This window comes from Scomber scombrus, chromosome 5 (genome assembly GCF_963691925.1).
Source record: "Scomber scombrus chromosome 5, fScoSco1.1, whole genome shotgun sequence".
NCBI classification, from domain to species: domain Eukaryota; kingdom Metazoa; phylum Chordata; class Actinopteri; order Scombriformes; family Scombridae; genus Scomber; species Scomber scombrus.
Window position 1 is genome coordinate 14,927,917 of NC_084974.1, and position 16,799 is coordinate 14,944,715.

Consider the following 16,799-nt stretch of genomic DNA (forward strand, 5'->3'; position numbering starts at 1 on the left):
CTGTTTTTGTGGGTAGTGCCCTGCAGGGTTCATCCATCTCGTCTCCCCTTCTCAACACCCCCCCATCATGGCTCAGGACCTTTCCAGTTTTCCTCCAGCACTACTCACCAGTTTACAGGCAATCTGAGACACGGTGCTCACATGGAATGAAAAGAAAAATTCACAAGGAATCTACACAAAGAACAAAAGTTGCACTTGGCCTCTTTCTTCCCTGTATATATATATATATTAAAAAAAGTTGGATAATTGCAACCCGTTCCCCTCCCGACCTCTACTCCAAGAAATTGTTACCCTCTGGAAATCATACAGAATACAGTACATCACGTTTTGTTTTACTTCACTTGAACTGCAAAACGAGAGGGCGGGATGGGCGGGAACAGAAAGAAGAATTTACCAAGTCTACACTGAATACGATTCCTTGTGGATCCACACAGAAATCAGAGGGAACAGTTGAACTGCATCTTTTTTTTTTTTTGTAGCGGCGTCCATGACGGCTAATCAACAACTACCCTCCCTGCCTAATTTCCACAAGTCCTCCTCGCCCCGGCAGTGAGAGCCAAGGAGGCAGATCAGGGCGTGGTCTAGCTTAATCGTTCTTCTTCTCCCCCTCTGGTTTGTCTGTGATGGCTGCGGCCGCGGCAGGAGCGGCATCGCCTGCTTGTGTGTTGTCCGGGCTGTGGTCTACTCCGCTGGTGCCAAACTCGTTGACCCTGTTGGGGTCGACCCGATAGATCCAGCGCTGGTAAAGGTAGATGAAGAACACGACATCTGCACGAGAAGACACAGACAGTACTCCGATAAGAAACAAGTTAAATTCAAATGCCTTTTTAAATAAATGGCTGCAAACAATTAAGTACCAGCTTACTTTGTATTCATTGAATTCAAGCTACACTTTAATCACAGGATGTAAAAACATTAGTGTTTTAACATACACTTCAAACTGTTACTGTCATAAATTATCACTTTTTTATTTAACGTCTTTATTTACACAAGAAACCTGGTTTCTGTAATCCGGGAGAGAGAAACCTGGAAGGAAACTGTTCTCACTCCCAGATGGAAAAACGGGAAGAGCAGATATTTATCACTTCAAAACACGTCAAACAAGAATAAAAAGTCAAGAGTGCAGATTTTACAGTCACCAGATGACACATTATAAATTTACCTGTATGACCTGATTTCCCTCAGTGAGCTGTTTTTTTTTTCTGAATATGTAAACATACTGACACACTACGATAATGACATCACCAACCTATGAATTAATTCGATTTTTTAAACAGTTCCCACGATGAAATAAAAATGTCATTTACCTGTTGTAAATAGTCTTTGTGAGGGAAACGGTTACTTATCAGTAAACATATCACAAAGAAACAAAGACTGTGACCTTCACTGACCAGTGAGACAAACAACACATTTATAAGGCAGATGGATTCGCAAGATCACAAGAGAATCCATCTTGTTCGGCTTCAAGTTGCGCACTTGTTTCCGAACCACCAATCCGCTCCCTCGCAAGGTGAGATGGTGATTAATGATTTGTCCAATCACATGTCAAATATTTTTTGAAAGTGCCAGCCAGTGGCAACAGTTTCTATCCGTCTTCTCAGATGGTCCTGTTTAACAAACAACCCGGGCTAAAGTAGAGTAATAACTGTGACTTCTGTAGATTGGTTAAATATAGTATGATGGACATAATGACTCAATTATATTGAAACAGTAACCCATTAATAAACTTGGGATGGGTAAGATGCAGTGAGCTGACACTAGGTGGAGTTAGAGATTAAATATAATGGGAAGTGAATTAACATAAAACATGAAACAGTGATGTTGATCTGTCAGTTGCTCTGTGGTTACAGGGAGTAACACACGTTGGGCTGTGACTGACAGTGATTTCCTCTGATGTCTGTGTTTTAAAGTCGACTTTCTCTAGAAACAACAAATCTGTCTGGTTTAACTGCCTCCATGCTGAGCAATGAGTCAAATTTGAAACCACCTCCAATAAAACACCGCACACCTGCGCTCATATTCATGTAGATACACTCAAAATGGCTCCTCTTGAATGATGCTGGAGGAAGTGAAAAGATTTGACTTCCACTGGTTGTTTTAAGTGATTCACTTATGTCTCCTGATCCTGGTAAAGTAATTTTAAAAAAAAAACACACAAACTGTCAACGTCTACATTGGGAAACACCTACCATCTCTGAGGCATCCTATCCTGTACATCATGGGCATCTTGATGACAAAGGCAAACAGGTCATCAATAAAGGTATTGAGAGCCTTGTAGGTGAGCATCCTCCATGGGAGGTGGGCCACAGACTTCATTTTGTAGTTGATGAATAGCTGCGGCGTCATTGTAATGAAACCTGTAACAGAAAGAGAAAAAAAAAGACACCAGTTAGATCCTTTAAACAATTTTACACCACAGGCATTAAATTAGACAGCCGACAACATAACTGAGTGCGCCCTTATAAAAAGTCTATTTATATGCCACGCATTAGCAGAGACTACTGGGAATTGAATATGTAACCATGATGCAAGTATGGAGACATTAGCTGTGTGTGTTCACTGGAGACAGAGTAATTAAGAAAGATGATAATATCTCTGGTCTTTGAAAAATAGATTTGCATAAACAGGGACACATCCTGCTGAACAAAAATGTGTCAACGGAGATGACACAGAAATGAAAATTAACACAACAGGAATAGAAAAAAGGCTAATAATGAGTATACAACAAAAGAAGTGTCAGAACATTTTTTAACAATATATGAAGCCCTGTTTGCAGTGGTGGAAAATCTACCTTTCTCAAGTACTCAACTTCTCTACTTACTCAAGTGCTACTTTATACTTCCACTTCACTACATTTCAGAGGGAAATATTGTACTTTTAATCCACTATGTTTATTTGACAGCTTTGGTTACTTTTCAGATGAAGATTTGACATAATAGATAAGATAACAAGCTTTTAAAATACAACACATTGGTAAAGATAAAACCAGTGGTTTACAATTTTTTTGGCTTTTAACATCTTACAAAAAGCAGTGTGCAGTTGGGTCACATTTCAGATGTCTATGAGTTGTTAAAAGCTCCACCAAATAGTGATTTTTTCCTCTAAACTTTTCACATGGTTTCATTTCAGTAAAAAAGTCCAAAAACTGTTGGCTGTTTTTTCTTCTCTCCTCTCCCATTAATCATCTCATGACCCCTCAGATTTATCTGGTGACCCTTTGGAGGGGCCCGACCCCTAGGTTGGGAACAACTAGACTAAACTTGCTAATTGTATATAAAGTAGTGTAAACTAGCTCCGACTCCAACAGCTACAACAGTAACATGCTGCCCTAACACTGATGCTTCACTATTAATAATATAATGATGTCAGATATAATAATATATCAGTCAGAGGGAACAAACCACTACTTTTATATAAATACTTTAACTGCATTTTACTGCTACTCCTTATTCAGTTTTTTCATCCAGAACTATTACTTTTAATGGAATATCTTTTACATTGCCATATTGGTACTTTTACTTAAATTAAGGATCTGAATATTTCTCCACCTGTTTCTGAGACATCAGCATAAGTTTTCAACACCTGACTAAAAACTGTCCCGGTCAACAGAAAACAAACAACAAGTACACACAAGGGAGTAAATGACCACTTCAGACAAACTTACCGAAGGTTAACAAGAAGCCATAGAGCATGCTGAGTACCCATGAGTACCAGCCTTTGTGCTCTACATACAATAAACTGTAGACCGCGTAGCAGCCAAACAGAGGGTAGAGCAGCCACGACAGGTACTTGAAGGCCATCTGTGCACAGAGAAAAGGAAGTCACAGTTAACTCATTATCAGATATCACAAGAATACATTTTAGATATTCCATTTTGGTCTGCTTTTATAAACTATGTTGATGAAATTCTATTCATTTCGACAGAAATATGTATTTTGGAAACACATAGACAGCCGCAGCTGTTTGACTTACATCGTCATAGATTTTGGTTGAAGACTGGACATATGTTGACTTGTCTTTGAATACCAATCTTGGGATTACTCCTGCGATTTTGTTCTCTCTGTCCAACTAGAGAAAGAAATAGAAATTGATGGTTTCTTGAATACGGTGGAAACAAGATAAGAAGACACACACATGCACGAAGGACACATGGCCTCCAGCTTAAAAAGAAACATTTTTTAAGACTTTATTTGATTATGCTGCAGAAAATTAAATACTGTTAAATATTGTTATACATGAAAAAAAGAAAGTTGTTGTGACTTACTTTGACATCCATGACCTTGGTGATTTTCCACAGGTCAATAAGAAGGCCAATGAAGACGCTGACCTGCACCACGAAGTTGGTCTCATTGTCGAGTATGTACAGTAGCACCACCAGTGATTGAAACACTCCAAAAATAATGGAGCGCACGGAGAGGCCTTCCAAAGACTGCCGGCTGTTCCAAAATTGGATATCTGAGGAGGGGAGGGAGGTGAGGTGAAGCTGAAGGCATTAAAAGATACCAGAGGAACAATTTGTGTGTTGAACACAGACCAGCTGTTGTGACCTTACCATTCTTGAAGGCAAGAAACTCAAAGATGCTGTGCACAATGGAGACAACAATGGTGAGTCCGAGGAGGTAGGGGTTAGTTTCCAGAAGGGCCACCTACACAAAGACAAGTGTTTAACTTCAGTACAGAGGTAACACTAAGAGGTTATCTAATAATTCATCAGAAAGTCCACAGGTGACACCAGCTGTTTACATATATAAGTAACGCACTAACTCACTATACATGATTTAATTAACATAATTATTAACTGTATACTACATGTTTTTTACTGCACTATGAAGTGCTTTTACAGAAGTTTATTGACAGCTGAGATGTAATAACATTTATATTCTTTCACAGAATATGAGTGCGGGAAAGCAAAGCAGTTCAAAACTAAATGGCTTTTGTACAAACACACCTTCATCACAGTAACTCAAATAACTTTTCAAATAAAAATTATTTTATGAGGAAGGCCATGAGATGTGAGTGAAAGCTGAGTAAGTACACCTAATGATGACATTGTTTTGTCAAAAAGGTGAAGATTCAATTTAAAAAGCAAGTTTCTATGTAAACGTGATTTTTTCCTACATTCAATAAAATCAGCAAACAGATATTAATACAGATGCTGTATCACTTTCTCAACAACATTAAATACAAATTAAGGCTGCAACAAATGATTGTTTTCGTAATCGTTTAATCTGAGAATTTGTGTCTCTATTAATCATTCATCAAAATAATGAATTATTAATTATCATTTGGTCTATATAACACCAGAAAAAAGTCCCAAGTTTGGGCTCTAGGCAATTAACTAATTAACTACACCGTTAAATGAAGGAAAAGCAGCAACATTCACATCTGATAAGATTTAATAAGAAATTGTTTGTGCTTTTTTTTTTACTGTACAAATAACTTCATAACAATCAGTTATCAAAATAGCTGCCAATCAATCATTTTTCAGTCACCTAATCGATTAATTAGCTCTAACGTCTAAACAAGAGCCGTTATTATTGCAACTCAACTAAGAGGGAGAAAACTTGGGTCTGGACCTGAATATACTCACATTTTTTTTAATTCTCTGTGACCTTTGACATCTTACCTTGACTGAATCTTGATCTTCATCAGACTGCTCGTACGTGTCCTCAGGCAGGAAGTTCCACGGTGAGCGAGCGTTCTGTGCAGCGTACAGCTGCCAGCGCCATAGCGACAGCGGGCAGTAAGTGAGGCGCAACGGCAGATTTGTCAGGGTCTCGTTGATGGGATAGTAGTCCTTCTGAAGGTTCCAGTAGTCATTGAAGTATACAATGGGGTAGTAGTCTCCACTTACTGCATCAAACTTCACATCTAGAGGTAGACAGAGCAGAAGAGAGGAAACGTCAAAGATGGTTTGACACATGAAGAACTTGAAACAAGATCCATTATTTGAACGTTTACATTTGTTGAAGTTTTAAAATTTACAGCATTACAAACTAAAAGCGATGATGTGAGTGGAGGAACTTACGCTGGTCTAGCGGAGGAGGGACGGAGCCTTTGACCCAGGCGGTGTGGTCGTCCACCATGTTGATAGTGATGTTGGGATGCCAATGAGAGATGATCTCCACTGGACCGTGGCTCTCTGCCCGCTGTGAGGAGACATTTGATTACACGTGTCAGTGAAACTAAGTGATGTATGTGCTGCTGTAACAACTTCCGTTTTTATTGAAGTTAAACCCGAATGTTATCAAATATGATTTAACCTGATGATTGATTTTTGGTTCCTTGATTATGGACTCTGTGCAGAATTACTTCAAGTAGCTATAGGATTTTTTTCATCTATGTTATCATATATTCAAAGTAATTACTCGAAGTCCTCACTCTGATCAAATGTATGATGGCAAAACTGTCAGGCTATGTGGAAAATCCTCCTCCTGCAAATCACTGATCAACTTATTGCTAAATAATAATAAAATAAAATAAAGAATAAAAAATTAAAAAAAAATCACCTTGATGATCTCAGGATCTGCTTCTGTCTCTCCTGTGAGCAGATTCTTGGTCTTCATGAACTTTCTGCGCTTGAATTTATTCAGCACTGAAAGAGCAAACAGATCGAATTTAACACTTTGTAATGATCATAGAAGTTATTACAGTGTTATTGTTGTGTTGAAAGTTAATTCAGACCACATGTGCTTACTTCGTGTTGAATGAACTGTTGCCAGTCTGCGATACTGCCCCTTGCGTTTGGGGTCTGGGTGGAATCCACTTTTAGTGAAGTAGACGTGTATGTAAAGGGAACCGTTCTGCTGCATGCTCTATAAACACCAAAACAGGAAGAGAAAGATCAAAAAAAATACATAAATAGTCTTTCACATCAAGTTCAGTATTAACTGTATCCACATTGTCTGCCTCGTTCCCTACACCAGCAGCTGTTCCTCCTCACCCTCCCCCTTCCGTTCATTCTCACCTCTGGGATGTCCATCTCTTTATACTGTTCGTAGCAGCCATCAGCACTCTCCCCCGTGTTCCAGTCTCCGTAGACCAGGTCCCTGTGAAACCAGAACAGGGAATCTGTGTTGTTGAAGTCGGAGAACACTTCGTCCTGGGAGATGTACACGTACAGGTCCTGCAGGCATGGTGAGAAAATAAAGGTGTTTATGTTATTACAGACACAGGGGAAAACGAGTGAGCGACCGAGTGAACTGGTGTGACAGGGAGAGATAACTAAAATACTTCAGAGGTTTGTTCAAGAATTAGCTGCTTCAATTCAATTAAAAAAAATACAGCTGGCCATGCAGATAAAGGACTGAGTGTTTATAAAGGGGGACAGGAGTCGTACCATGAGGGTGTCCTTGGGGAAGAGGTTCCTGCTGGGTACTCTGGGTGCCCCGGCTGGCGTGTTGGGGTCAGGAGTGGACGGACCACGACGGAACCAACTACTGATCGCCCAGATTATGAAGATTCTGGAGGAACACGTGTGAAAAAAGTTTAGTAAATAAGGAATCAAAGTCAAAGATATGTGAAGAAAAAAACAAGAAGGAAAGAAAAGAAAAAGAGAGGACAGGACCGGGGGGTGGGGTGGGGGTGGATTAATATTTAAATGTATCTGTAAATGAATGAACAAATGTCGGGTAAATTTGCATAAAAAAAGGTTCAAAAAGTGTTTCACATTTTCTCTTGAGATCAGAGCAGCTGCCACAAGTGGGTGAAAGCACAAGAAGGCTAATCTGATTAAACTGTAACCAGTCGGGCTGCATTTTAGTCTGACTTTAAGAAGGCGCCTTTTCTTGCATCATAAATCAGTCATGGGTCAAGACGGACAAACATGAACTGAAAGAACAATGTGGAGTACTGTGTGGCCAGGAGTGAAAATATTATGAAATATTTAGGAAAATATAAAGAACTGATACTTCTTATCTGTCTAACATCTAACCTGCATTTGCATGTTTTTCAGTGCAATATGAAGAAAACAAAATCATAAAAACTGAAGACACTCACTTTAAACAAGATCATGTTTTGTAATTCTTCAGTCTGATGTAAAACAGGTTAACTTTTTTCTCTCTTTTAACCTAAAACTCTGTCCTGTAAAGGAAAAACTACTTCCTAATGCTGTCTGCTCGACCTTGTGGTACCATATAACCAAATTCATTCTTAAATCTCTTTACTTAATCAATTTCTGCCCAGACTTTGAGGTCTTCTGATTTGGCTGTTTCTAGGTCTAGATAGGTGACAGGATCTTTACTGTCAAGGCCCTCAGACTCTGGAACAGCCCGTCTGAGGATCGCTGGCTCAGAAACCAATTTTAAATCTCTTCTAAAACCTAATTTCACAAAAGGGTTGATTTCATCATGAGGCAGCAGCTTAGTGCACCTATTTTACACTTTTATAATTCCCGTCTTTTATGCCTCTTGCTGGCTTGTTTCCTCTTATTTTGTTTGCATTACTTTGTTATAATGTATCTGATGTTTTTTGTATTTTATCTGTATAAACACTTTGTAACCGTGTTTAGAAAGGTGCTACACAAATTTAAAAAAAGGTTATTATCATTATTATAGAGAATAGAAATAAACCTGTCTTCAGAATCAGATGCTTCTTGTAAGCGCCTGTGTCTGAGCTCGGGTGTTGTAAATGTGACATTGTTTCCTCAAGAATATTTTTTAAACTGCAGCCCACATTTGTTCCTGGACCGACCCCAGAACCAGTTACACTAAGTGCTGCAGTTCAGGAATATATTGAGAGTTGTGCTGTCATTTTTATTAGGGTTTTATTTGAAATGGCTGATGAGTAATAAAATTTGTTGTCACTGCATTCATAATCTCCCGTCACCCTTTTTAAACATTGCAGCCATTGGTAATAGGGACGTTACGCTTGAAAGCCACATGTAACAGCTGACATCCGCCAACATACAGTTTTTATTCTTGATATTTAAAAGCAGCACACAATGAAACACAGTGGACGACATACTGAACGAGTAGAGTACAATTATGAAAAGATTTGTCGCTTGTCAACGCCCCAAAGCGAGAACACATTTTCCACTTGTGACTGTACCAAAGCAGAAATGGAAATCCATCAATAACAATTTGTCTGGCTTGTTTATGCAGCAATGTGCACAGGAAAAAAAAGAAGAAATAGATTTTTATAAAAAGCCAAATTTGGGTAAAGTAGCAGATGGAGAAACACAGAAACACTCCGTGGAACAGATTGAGGCTGAAGTTAATTTTTAGCTGCAATAAAATCAGGACAAAATGTGTTAAAATTATTAAAATTGCACTACTTTCATATTAAATGTGATGCCACCATAACAGACCACATTGTGTATTTTTGTAAATTATGATAATCTTATTATCAGACAACGCTTTTAAGTACGAGTCTGCTATAAAAAGACAAAATGTAAACAGGCACCTGAAGAGGACTCCTTTAATGACCTGCCATGCGTTCGGTGCTTGTTGCTGCTGCTGCTGTTGGGGGTCCTGTGCGTTTTCGGCCGTCTGCACTGCTTGGTCATCTGTTGTCGCAGCACTTCCATTACTGCTCACCTAAAACCAAGAATACACACACACACACATACACGTTCAGTGGAGGAGGGTCACTGTGACGATGTCTTCTGATGTAAAATGCAACATGTGATGAAGCATGACATCGAGCAACAAGTTCAACAGCAGAGACAGAAAAACCACTCAAGAACTCGGGAGTCAGAAGTACTTTACAGTGAGTGGTTGATATAATGCAGTCTGCAATTTGTACATCACAGTACAGAGTGACCGCACGTATGAAGAGAACAGCTTTATCTATAACGCTTCTGGTCCATACAAACATGAAATGTGTCGAAAAAAAATGTTACTTTTACTTATTGGAGTTTTAGAACATTTTTATAATTTTTTTAATCTTCTTTTTGTTTCTGTATAGATCATTGTGTCTTCTTTTATTCTAAGTTTGTATTTCCTGCCTTTTCAGAGTTATTTCACTTATTTTCTGATCTTTATATTTGACTAATATTGCTCAATTTGATTTTAAATTGCTGTTTGTTTAAACATTATTGTTGCTGTTGTTGTCAGAAAACCAGCAAACACCTTGTGAAAGCTAACGGGGATCCGAATAAAGAATAGTATACAGTAGATTTTAATGAATTGAAGTGAAGTGACAAATGAGGTGATTTGAGGTGACAAAAATACAATTCAACCCAGATTTTTATTACATGCTGATCACACATAATTGATTAATTAAGCCTTTATTTCAAGCACTTCTTTCACTTTCTGAGGACCCTGATGAAGGCCGTAAGCCGAAACGCGTCTGCCTATTAATAAAGGTCTCCTTCACTACAAGTGTTACTTGAGCTTTGACTTTTTTTTCCATTCAACACACGAGCAAATCCCTCCATGATTTACTGAGGTGATAGAATACCCACAAATTGTTTTCATAGCGTTATAGTTGGATACTTACAATTTAATGTTTGAAAACACATAGCAAATGTTTAAATAATCAATTAATCCTTTAAATCCTGTCTCAAGAAAACATGCAAAATCTTCTGTTGTTCCAGGATTTGCTGTTTTTTCTGTTTCATATAATTGTTAATGTTATATATTTGGGTGTAAATGCAGCGCAAAGACGTCACTCGGAGGTCTGGAAAACCTCCTGGGCATATTTTATTATATTCTGACATTTCAATAAAAAAAATTAGATTAATCAATAATGAAAACAACATTGTTTGTTGCAGCCCTCCAATTATTACAAATTACATCTGAACATGACTAATGTGGTACAATCTGAGAAATACATAAAAACCACGAGGGGCGGCTAGGTTTCATTTTTACGCAGACGATATTACCAAAATTAATCAATCTGTCAAAACTGATATTGACAGGCTTGTTAAGCGACTGTAATCTAAAGCCCAATAAAACCTCTGAAGCATGGTTTAATAACTTTAAAGTCATACGCACGTGAGCATCAGCCTGCATCTTTAATCTTTGCTCTTTAATGTGATTTCACCCCTCCAAGCTCCAGCGTGTCCATGTTACCCCCCCTCACCCCACCCCCCAACCCTCCACCCTCCTAGCAAGGCCACGATCTATTCAAGTGACACAATGGACAAGCACACGCCAAGTCATGAGACTCGTTCACTATCTCAACATCTAATCTCCCCCCGTTGTCTTCAACACAACGGACACAGACGGGAGGTTTACAAACAATTACCACTTGAGGGTGAAGAAAAAGCTTTGTGTTTAACAGGTTATTATAATTCATCAGAGAATGAACAAGCAATGAAATGATCAAGGTTTTTTAGGGGGTAGGGGGGTGGGGGTAAGTCACTAAACAGAACATTTCAAGGCCGAGAAGTGGCTCAAAAATAGGTGCTTTTCATCGTCACTGCCACGTCCGGTTGTGTTAAAATAGAAGCACTTCTATTATGAGACAGACATGGATCTCCCGTCTCCTGGAGGGATCGACGTTATCTATTTTAGCACAAGATAATACATTTACACACCTTGAACACGGATTAACAATTAACTACCTATTCAGGGGTGCAGGGTAAATGCTTTACACCTCCTGATTGTTACAGGAAGGGGGGGAGAGGTCAGGTGAGTCACTTGTTCACAGAGGAGTGGAGATTGTTCTTGTAATGTTTATAACACTGTGATAATATCTTCCTCAGCTGGAGGAAAACAATGCAATAATAGGCTTATAAATGAGGTTATAAAAGAAAGCGATGCAACATTAGGCACATAAAAAAGGATATCTGTGGCTCTCTGCTTAAATAAAGATAGACTATAAGTTTATTTGTTCACACTAAACTCAGAAGACACACCTGTACACAGGCTGTTACCCATTCAGTGATTTCCCTGGACTACTACCACAGAAACGTCTCTGAAATTATTCACCGTCGCCCAGTGAGCCTCAGGACCAACATAACCGTCTCCTCTGAAATAGCACATTTATCCTGACAGAGCAAATTTTATTTTAAACAAAGATACACTAATACATGCAGTACACTTGCCCTAGTTTCTACCGCCCGTGTATTATTGTTACACTTGAATCACTGAGCTGAACGCCCATTTTACTTGGAGGATAAATCTCCCACCTCCGCCTCCCACAAAACCTACCAAATTCTTTCACAACATTGAACCGCTGTCATGAAGGTGTTTCCTTCCTCCTCAAAGACTTTCTGAATAACAAAAGTATTCTGTCGGCTGCTGCATGATAAAAAAATTTGCAAATAAAAATATTATTTGTCCAGATGTTTAGATGACTCTTCAGTGGAAACCTAAAAATAGGTGCTGCTATAGAAAACCTTGAAGGTCTTTTCGGGACTTATCTTTCAGGAAACCAGGTGGATATCTCTGTGACTCAAATGTAATGATAATACATGAGACCAAAAGTACCCTACACCCTGAGACTATAAAGCATGCAGCAATTAGTTTTGTATTGCATATTGCACTTTATTGCTCTTATAGGTTATCAATGTTTTATCAATGTTTTATGTATGTCTTAAATTGTTTTTAATTGTCTTTAACGTTCCTATGGCTCAGGGAGTGGTATCTAAATTTTGTTATATTGTTGTCTGACCCTCAACATTTCCCCAATTAATTTATTTAAGAATAAAATGGATTTATAACACTGTAACGGATTGTATGCAAGAGAGGGGAGGGGGGGATGGCATCAACAGACCATTTCTGTTTAGACTGTCAATGACTTGTGTTAGTGAAGAAAAAAATGTGTTATGGGTTAAAATACCGAATTAAAACACTGTTAGGATTAAAATGTTAAACATCAACAACAATGTTAAATATCTGGTAGGTTTTTAGCCTTAACTTCAACACCATGTATTTTTTAATAGTATGGTGCAACTCTGATTTTAATGATTACAGTATAAAAACTAAGATTTATAGGAGCCTTGTGTTTATTTTGTTATCTAGAGTAGATTTACAAAAAAAAGGAGGATTCTGTAAACTGTGAAAGTCTAAATCTTCAGTTTTTAATCAGGTGGTCAAATACTTTTGCCCAAAGGCGTTATCTGCCTAGCACTGCTTTAAAGGAAACTAAAGGAGCCAAACCAAAAAAGAAAAAGAACAGCAAGTTCTTTAATAATAAATCCAGTGATTGAAATGGCTGGTTAATCATCTTGGTCATTAATTGAGTAAAAATACCAAATATTTGCCATTTACAGCTTCATAATGTCCTTGATTTTCATATCAGACTGAAAAGAAAGACCAGTAGCTTGTCTCTAGAGATTGATGATTCACTTTGACCTCTGGTAAACTGACTAACATGGGTCACTCGGAAAGAAACAGTAATATCCCTTTAATAAATATATTTTTAAGCGATTAAAATGAGACATTTACATTATTAGCCAAATTGGACGTTTTGCTAAACCTGCTTCATCTATAACTTGATGTGTCATTTGTACCACGGAACAGCTGCCAGATTGTATATTTCTGTAATACATTTGAGTGTTAAAATATAAGTGTTGAAGCTGGACAGAAGAAAAGACAAGTGTAAAGATTGACCACACAGTAATAATGAATGTGTGAGGGCTGCTTGCTTCAGACTGGCCTGGTTAATGAAGCCCCAGCTGCGTTGTTCGGGTTCAGGCCTTGTGAGAGCTACCAGACACACTGCAGCACTCAGCCGGCTCTCACCACCACACTCTCCGTCAACTCATTACCTCACCACCGGTCACATTACTGCGCGTCTCCCGGGGAAATTTAACCGTTAACGCCGCTCCTCTGCTCGGTGGTAGTCATGGTTTCTCAGAACGTCGTTAACGGCAGCAGAGGGTCGTTTAAAAAACCAACCGGCACTGACAACGTCACTCGGGCACTCGTGTAATGAACGGTAACACGTTTAAACGTCAACGGCCCCACACGCTCACCGCTCAAACAAACACACTTTTTCCCCCTGAAGCCTTAGAAACGAGAATCAAACACGGTGATAAAAGTGTCATTCATTTTACCTCGCCGTTGCTCGCGGTAGCTTTAGCAGCTTCGCTCTCCTGCGTCGCCATCTTTCCTCGTCTCTGTCACACTCACACACTGGTGGCTGGGAAACTGTGCGTCGTCTCGCGAGAGGTCAGCTGTGGCGTCACTGGAGTGACGTGTGGATGTGATAATAAAACTTGCACCTCTATCACATGTATAAATTAACACTGCGGTCAAGTGAGCTGTTTCGTGTAGTTACGGTAAAGGTGCTACGGGTGCTTGGAGCAGAAAAAAGTCTCAGTTCAGCACTACTATCCAATTTGTTTATTTTTATTTTTTAACTGTATGGCGTCATCTATACTATTTTTTCATCTATTCCTGCATAGTCTAAAGTGGTCTATATGAAAAAACAAACAAACAGTGAAATCTGCCTTCATTGCATTTTCACAAATAGAACAAAGCTTTCACAATTCTGAAACTGTTTTAAAGAGACTTTAGCCTCCAGTCCAGATTTTACGAGTCTAGGTAGTGTATACTTTCTGGCACAATATATCATAATGACCAACTTCATTATTTCCTGGATTTTGTATCACCATAGTCCCTAAATGTATGTATAAAATACAGGAAATGGGATTCAAATTGAAAACATTTGTATGGCGGAGGAACCCCCAGACCCATTGTTTTGTGTGTGTCCCACTTCTCAAAGCAAAGTTGCACCCTTTTGTGAACCTGATGTGTTGAACTAAACATTTTTGGACTCAGTACTTCTAGACTACTTGCTCAAATACTATCAACTGTTTTTACTGTGTAGCCTACTTTATCCAGTGTCAAAAATCAACCTTTTCATCTAAATGTGATGTGGAACCATTTCTTCCATAAATTCAAAACATTTTTATACTCTGTACTTTTTAGACTAGCCTACTTGCTCATATCTATCTATCAGCTGTTCTACTGTGTACTTTTTGAGTAATTCAGTGTCAAAGTCGCTTCCAGTAAAAATAATACAATTAAAATAAAGAAATCGCGGTTTTCATCTAACTTTGATGTGGAATAAAAAAAAGTCTTCCATAAGTAGTTCGTGAGCTTAACATTTTTGGACTACTATACTGACATTCCACAGATATCAACAGATTGTGAATTCAGACATATACAGTAAACAATGAGTGAAAAACATATCATTCATGTTGTGTTACATGCACAGACAAATTCAATCTGATAAGCTAATATACTGGCAAATCATTTTTATTATTTAGTATTACCCTTTGGCACATAGTAACACAAGCACCTTAGAGATTGACAGTTGGTTTTTTTTAAGCAAAGGAGGTCAACACTGTATTTTGTGTGGTGATGACAATCCACTGAAAAGAAACCACAAACAACACATTTTCTTTTTCTTCTGTAAACTTCAGAGGACAGGAAAGCATTCAATTTGAAGTAAACGGTTTTGGATTAGAAATATAAAATAAAGCATTAATAAGGCATATCATTGATTTGAAATGCACACTGTCAGCTAAGTGTTTTCAGTATAATGAAGAGGGAGACTGTAAAATGAGTCACTTACATTCATGCTGATGATTGACAGACTGAACATAAGATGATGTGTTTTACCATGTAGCTACAGGAACAGCATCAGTTTTTGCTATGCCTTCTTGTGTTTCAAAATATTACCTTGTTGACCTGCTGGCCGTCAGTGGTCACAGGTGTATTGTGGTATTTGGTCAAAAACATACCTATAAAAGGTACATTGTAAATCTCATACATACATTTTTGCTTGTGCTATAGATGGAAAACATACTATACATAGATTTAAACATAGAGTTAAACATCTCCAATAAATGACTTATAGCTTAAACTAAATACAAATCTGGATGATGCCACGGGATACGAAAAAAACACATACAGAAAGGGATAAGAGCCAATATATAGACGGGTGACGAATAAAAGGAAAAACTAGTGGCTATTTCATGGTGTGGGGGGCATTTTGCTGGAACGGTTTGGAGCCATATGACTCCATTGAGGGAAGGGTCACTGCAAATCAATACAAAGTTGTTCTGAGTGATGATCTTTATCCTATGATGAAATATTTCTATCCTGATGGAGTGGTCTCTTCCAGGGTGACAATAGACAGTCACCAGATCTCAACCCAATTGGACAGAGACAGGTGTTGCAAATTGACATCCACTATAAACACTGTGATACTTTGATCAGACAGCCGTTTCAGTCTGTCTATGTATATTGTATCTGTCCCTATTAAATAAATCATAATAATAACCTACGAGAGATTTTGGACCAACACGTTAGACAGTGCTCTCCACCACCATCATGAAAACACTAAATGAGGGAATATCTTTAGGAAGAATAGGGTTCAGAGTTCAGAGACTTTAGCATCAATAACAAGATGCACTGAAGCTGTTCTGGCAGAACATGGTGGCCCAATACCTGACTAAGACACTTGATGTTGGTTTTTCCTTTAATTTGTCACCGGTTTGTAGATTGTATTTGAACTGCATGTATTTAAATGTGTCATGCTCACATGGAACAACAGGAATTAATAAATGCATGAATTCAAGTAATTTAAAAGTACAACTTGAAATTCAATGTTTTTTAAAAGAACAATTTAAGATTAATTTCACAGTTCAGATGGAGACAATCTAAAGACTTCAGAGAAAAGGCAGATAAGATACGGCATCCAAGCCAAACTTTAGGAAGATGTAAGGGAGCTACAAGCTGCCGAGAGTTTTTTTCCACAATACACTATCTACAGATTTATTCTTGGATATTAATGTTTATTTATATATGAGAGGGTTCAGTTTAAATTAAGCAGATTCATTTGGTTTAAATATTACGTTTACATTTTTAAAAATAGTCAAATTGAGCTGCAGCATC

General features: G+C 38.2%; 1 protein-coding gene across 1 annotated transcript; it reads right to left on the bottom strand.

The window, feature by feature from the left end:
- Positions 1-232: 232 nt before the first annotated feature.
- clptm1 (CLPTM1 regulator of GABA type A receptor forward trafficking) lies at positions 233-14,026 on the bottom strand. Its single transcript, XM_062419522.1, has 14 exons — positions 13,949-14,026; positions 9,403-9,536; positions 7,340-7,463; positions 6,968-7,126; positions 6,698-6,815; positions 6,510-6,595; positions 6,029-6,149; positions 5,627-5,871; positions 4,553-4,646; positions 4,265-4,455; positions 3,973-4,068; positions 3,665-3,800; positions 2,190-2,357; positions 233-768 (listed from the first exon to the last, which is right to left on the bottom strand). Exons 1-14 carry the CDS (start codon positions 13,997-13,999, stop codon positions 587-589), a joined length of 1,905 nt encoding a protein of 634 aa, XP_062275506.1. The 5' UTR covers positions 14,000-14,026; the 3' UTR covers positions 233-586.
- Positions 14,027-16,799: the final 2,773 nt, after the last annotated feature.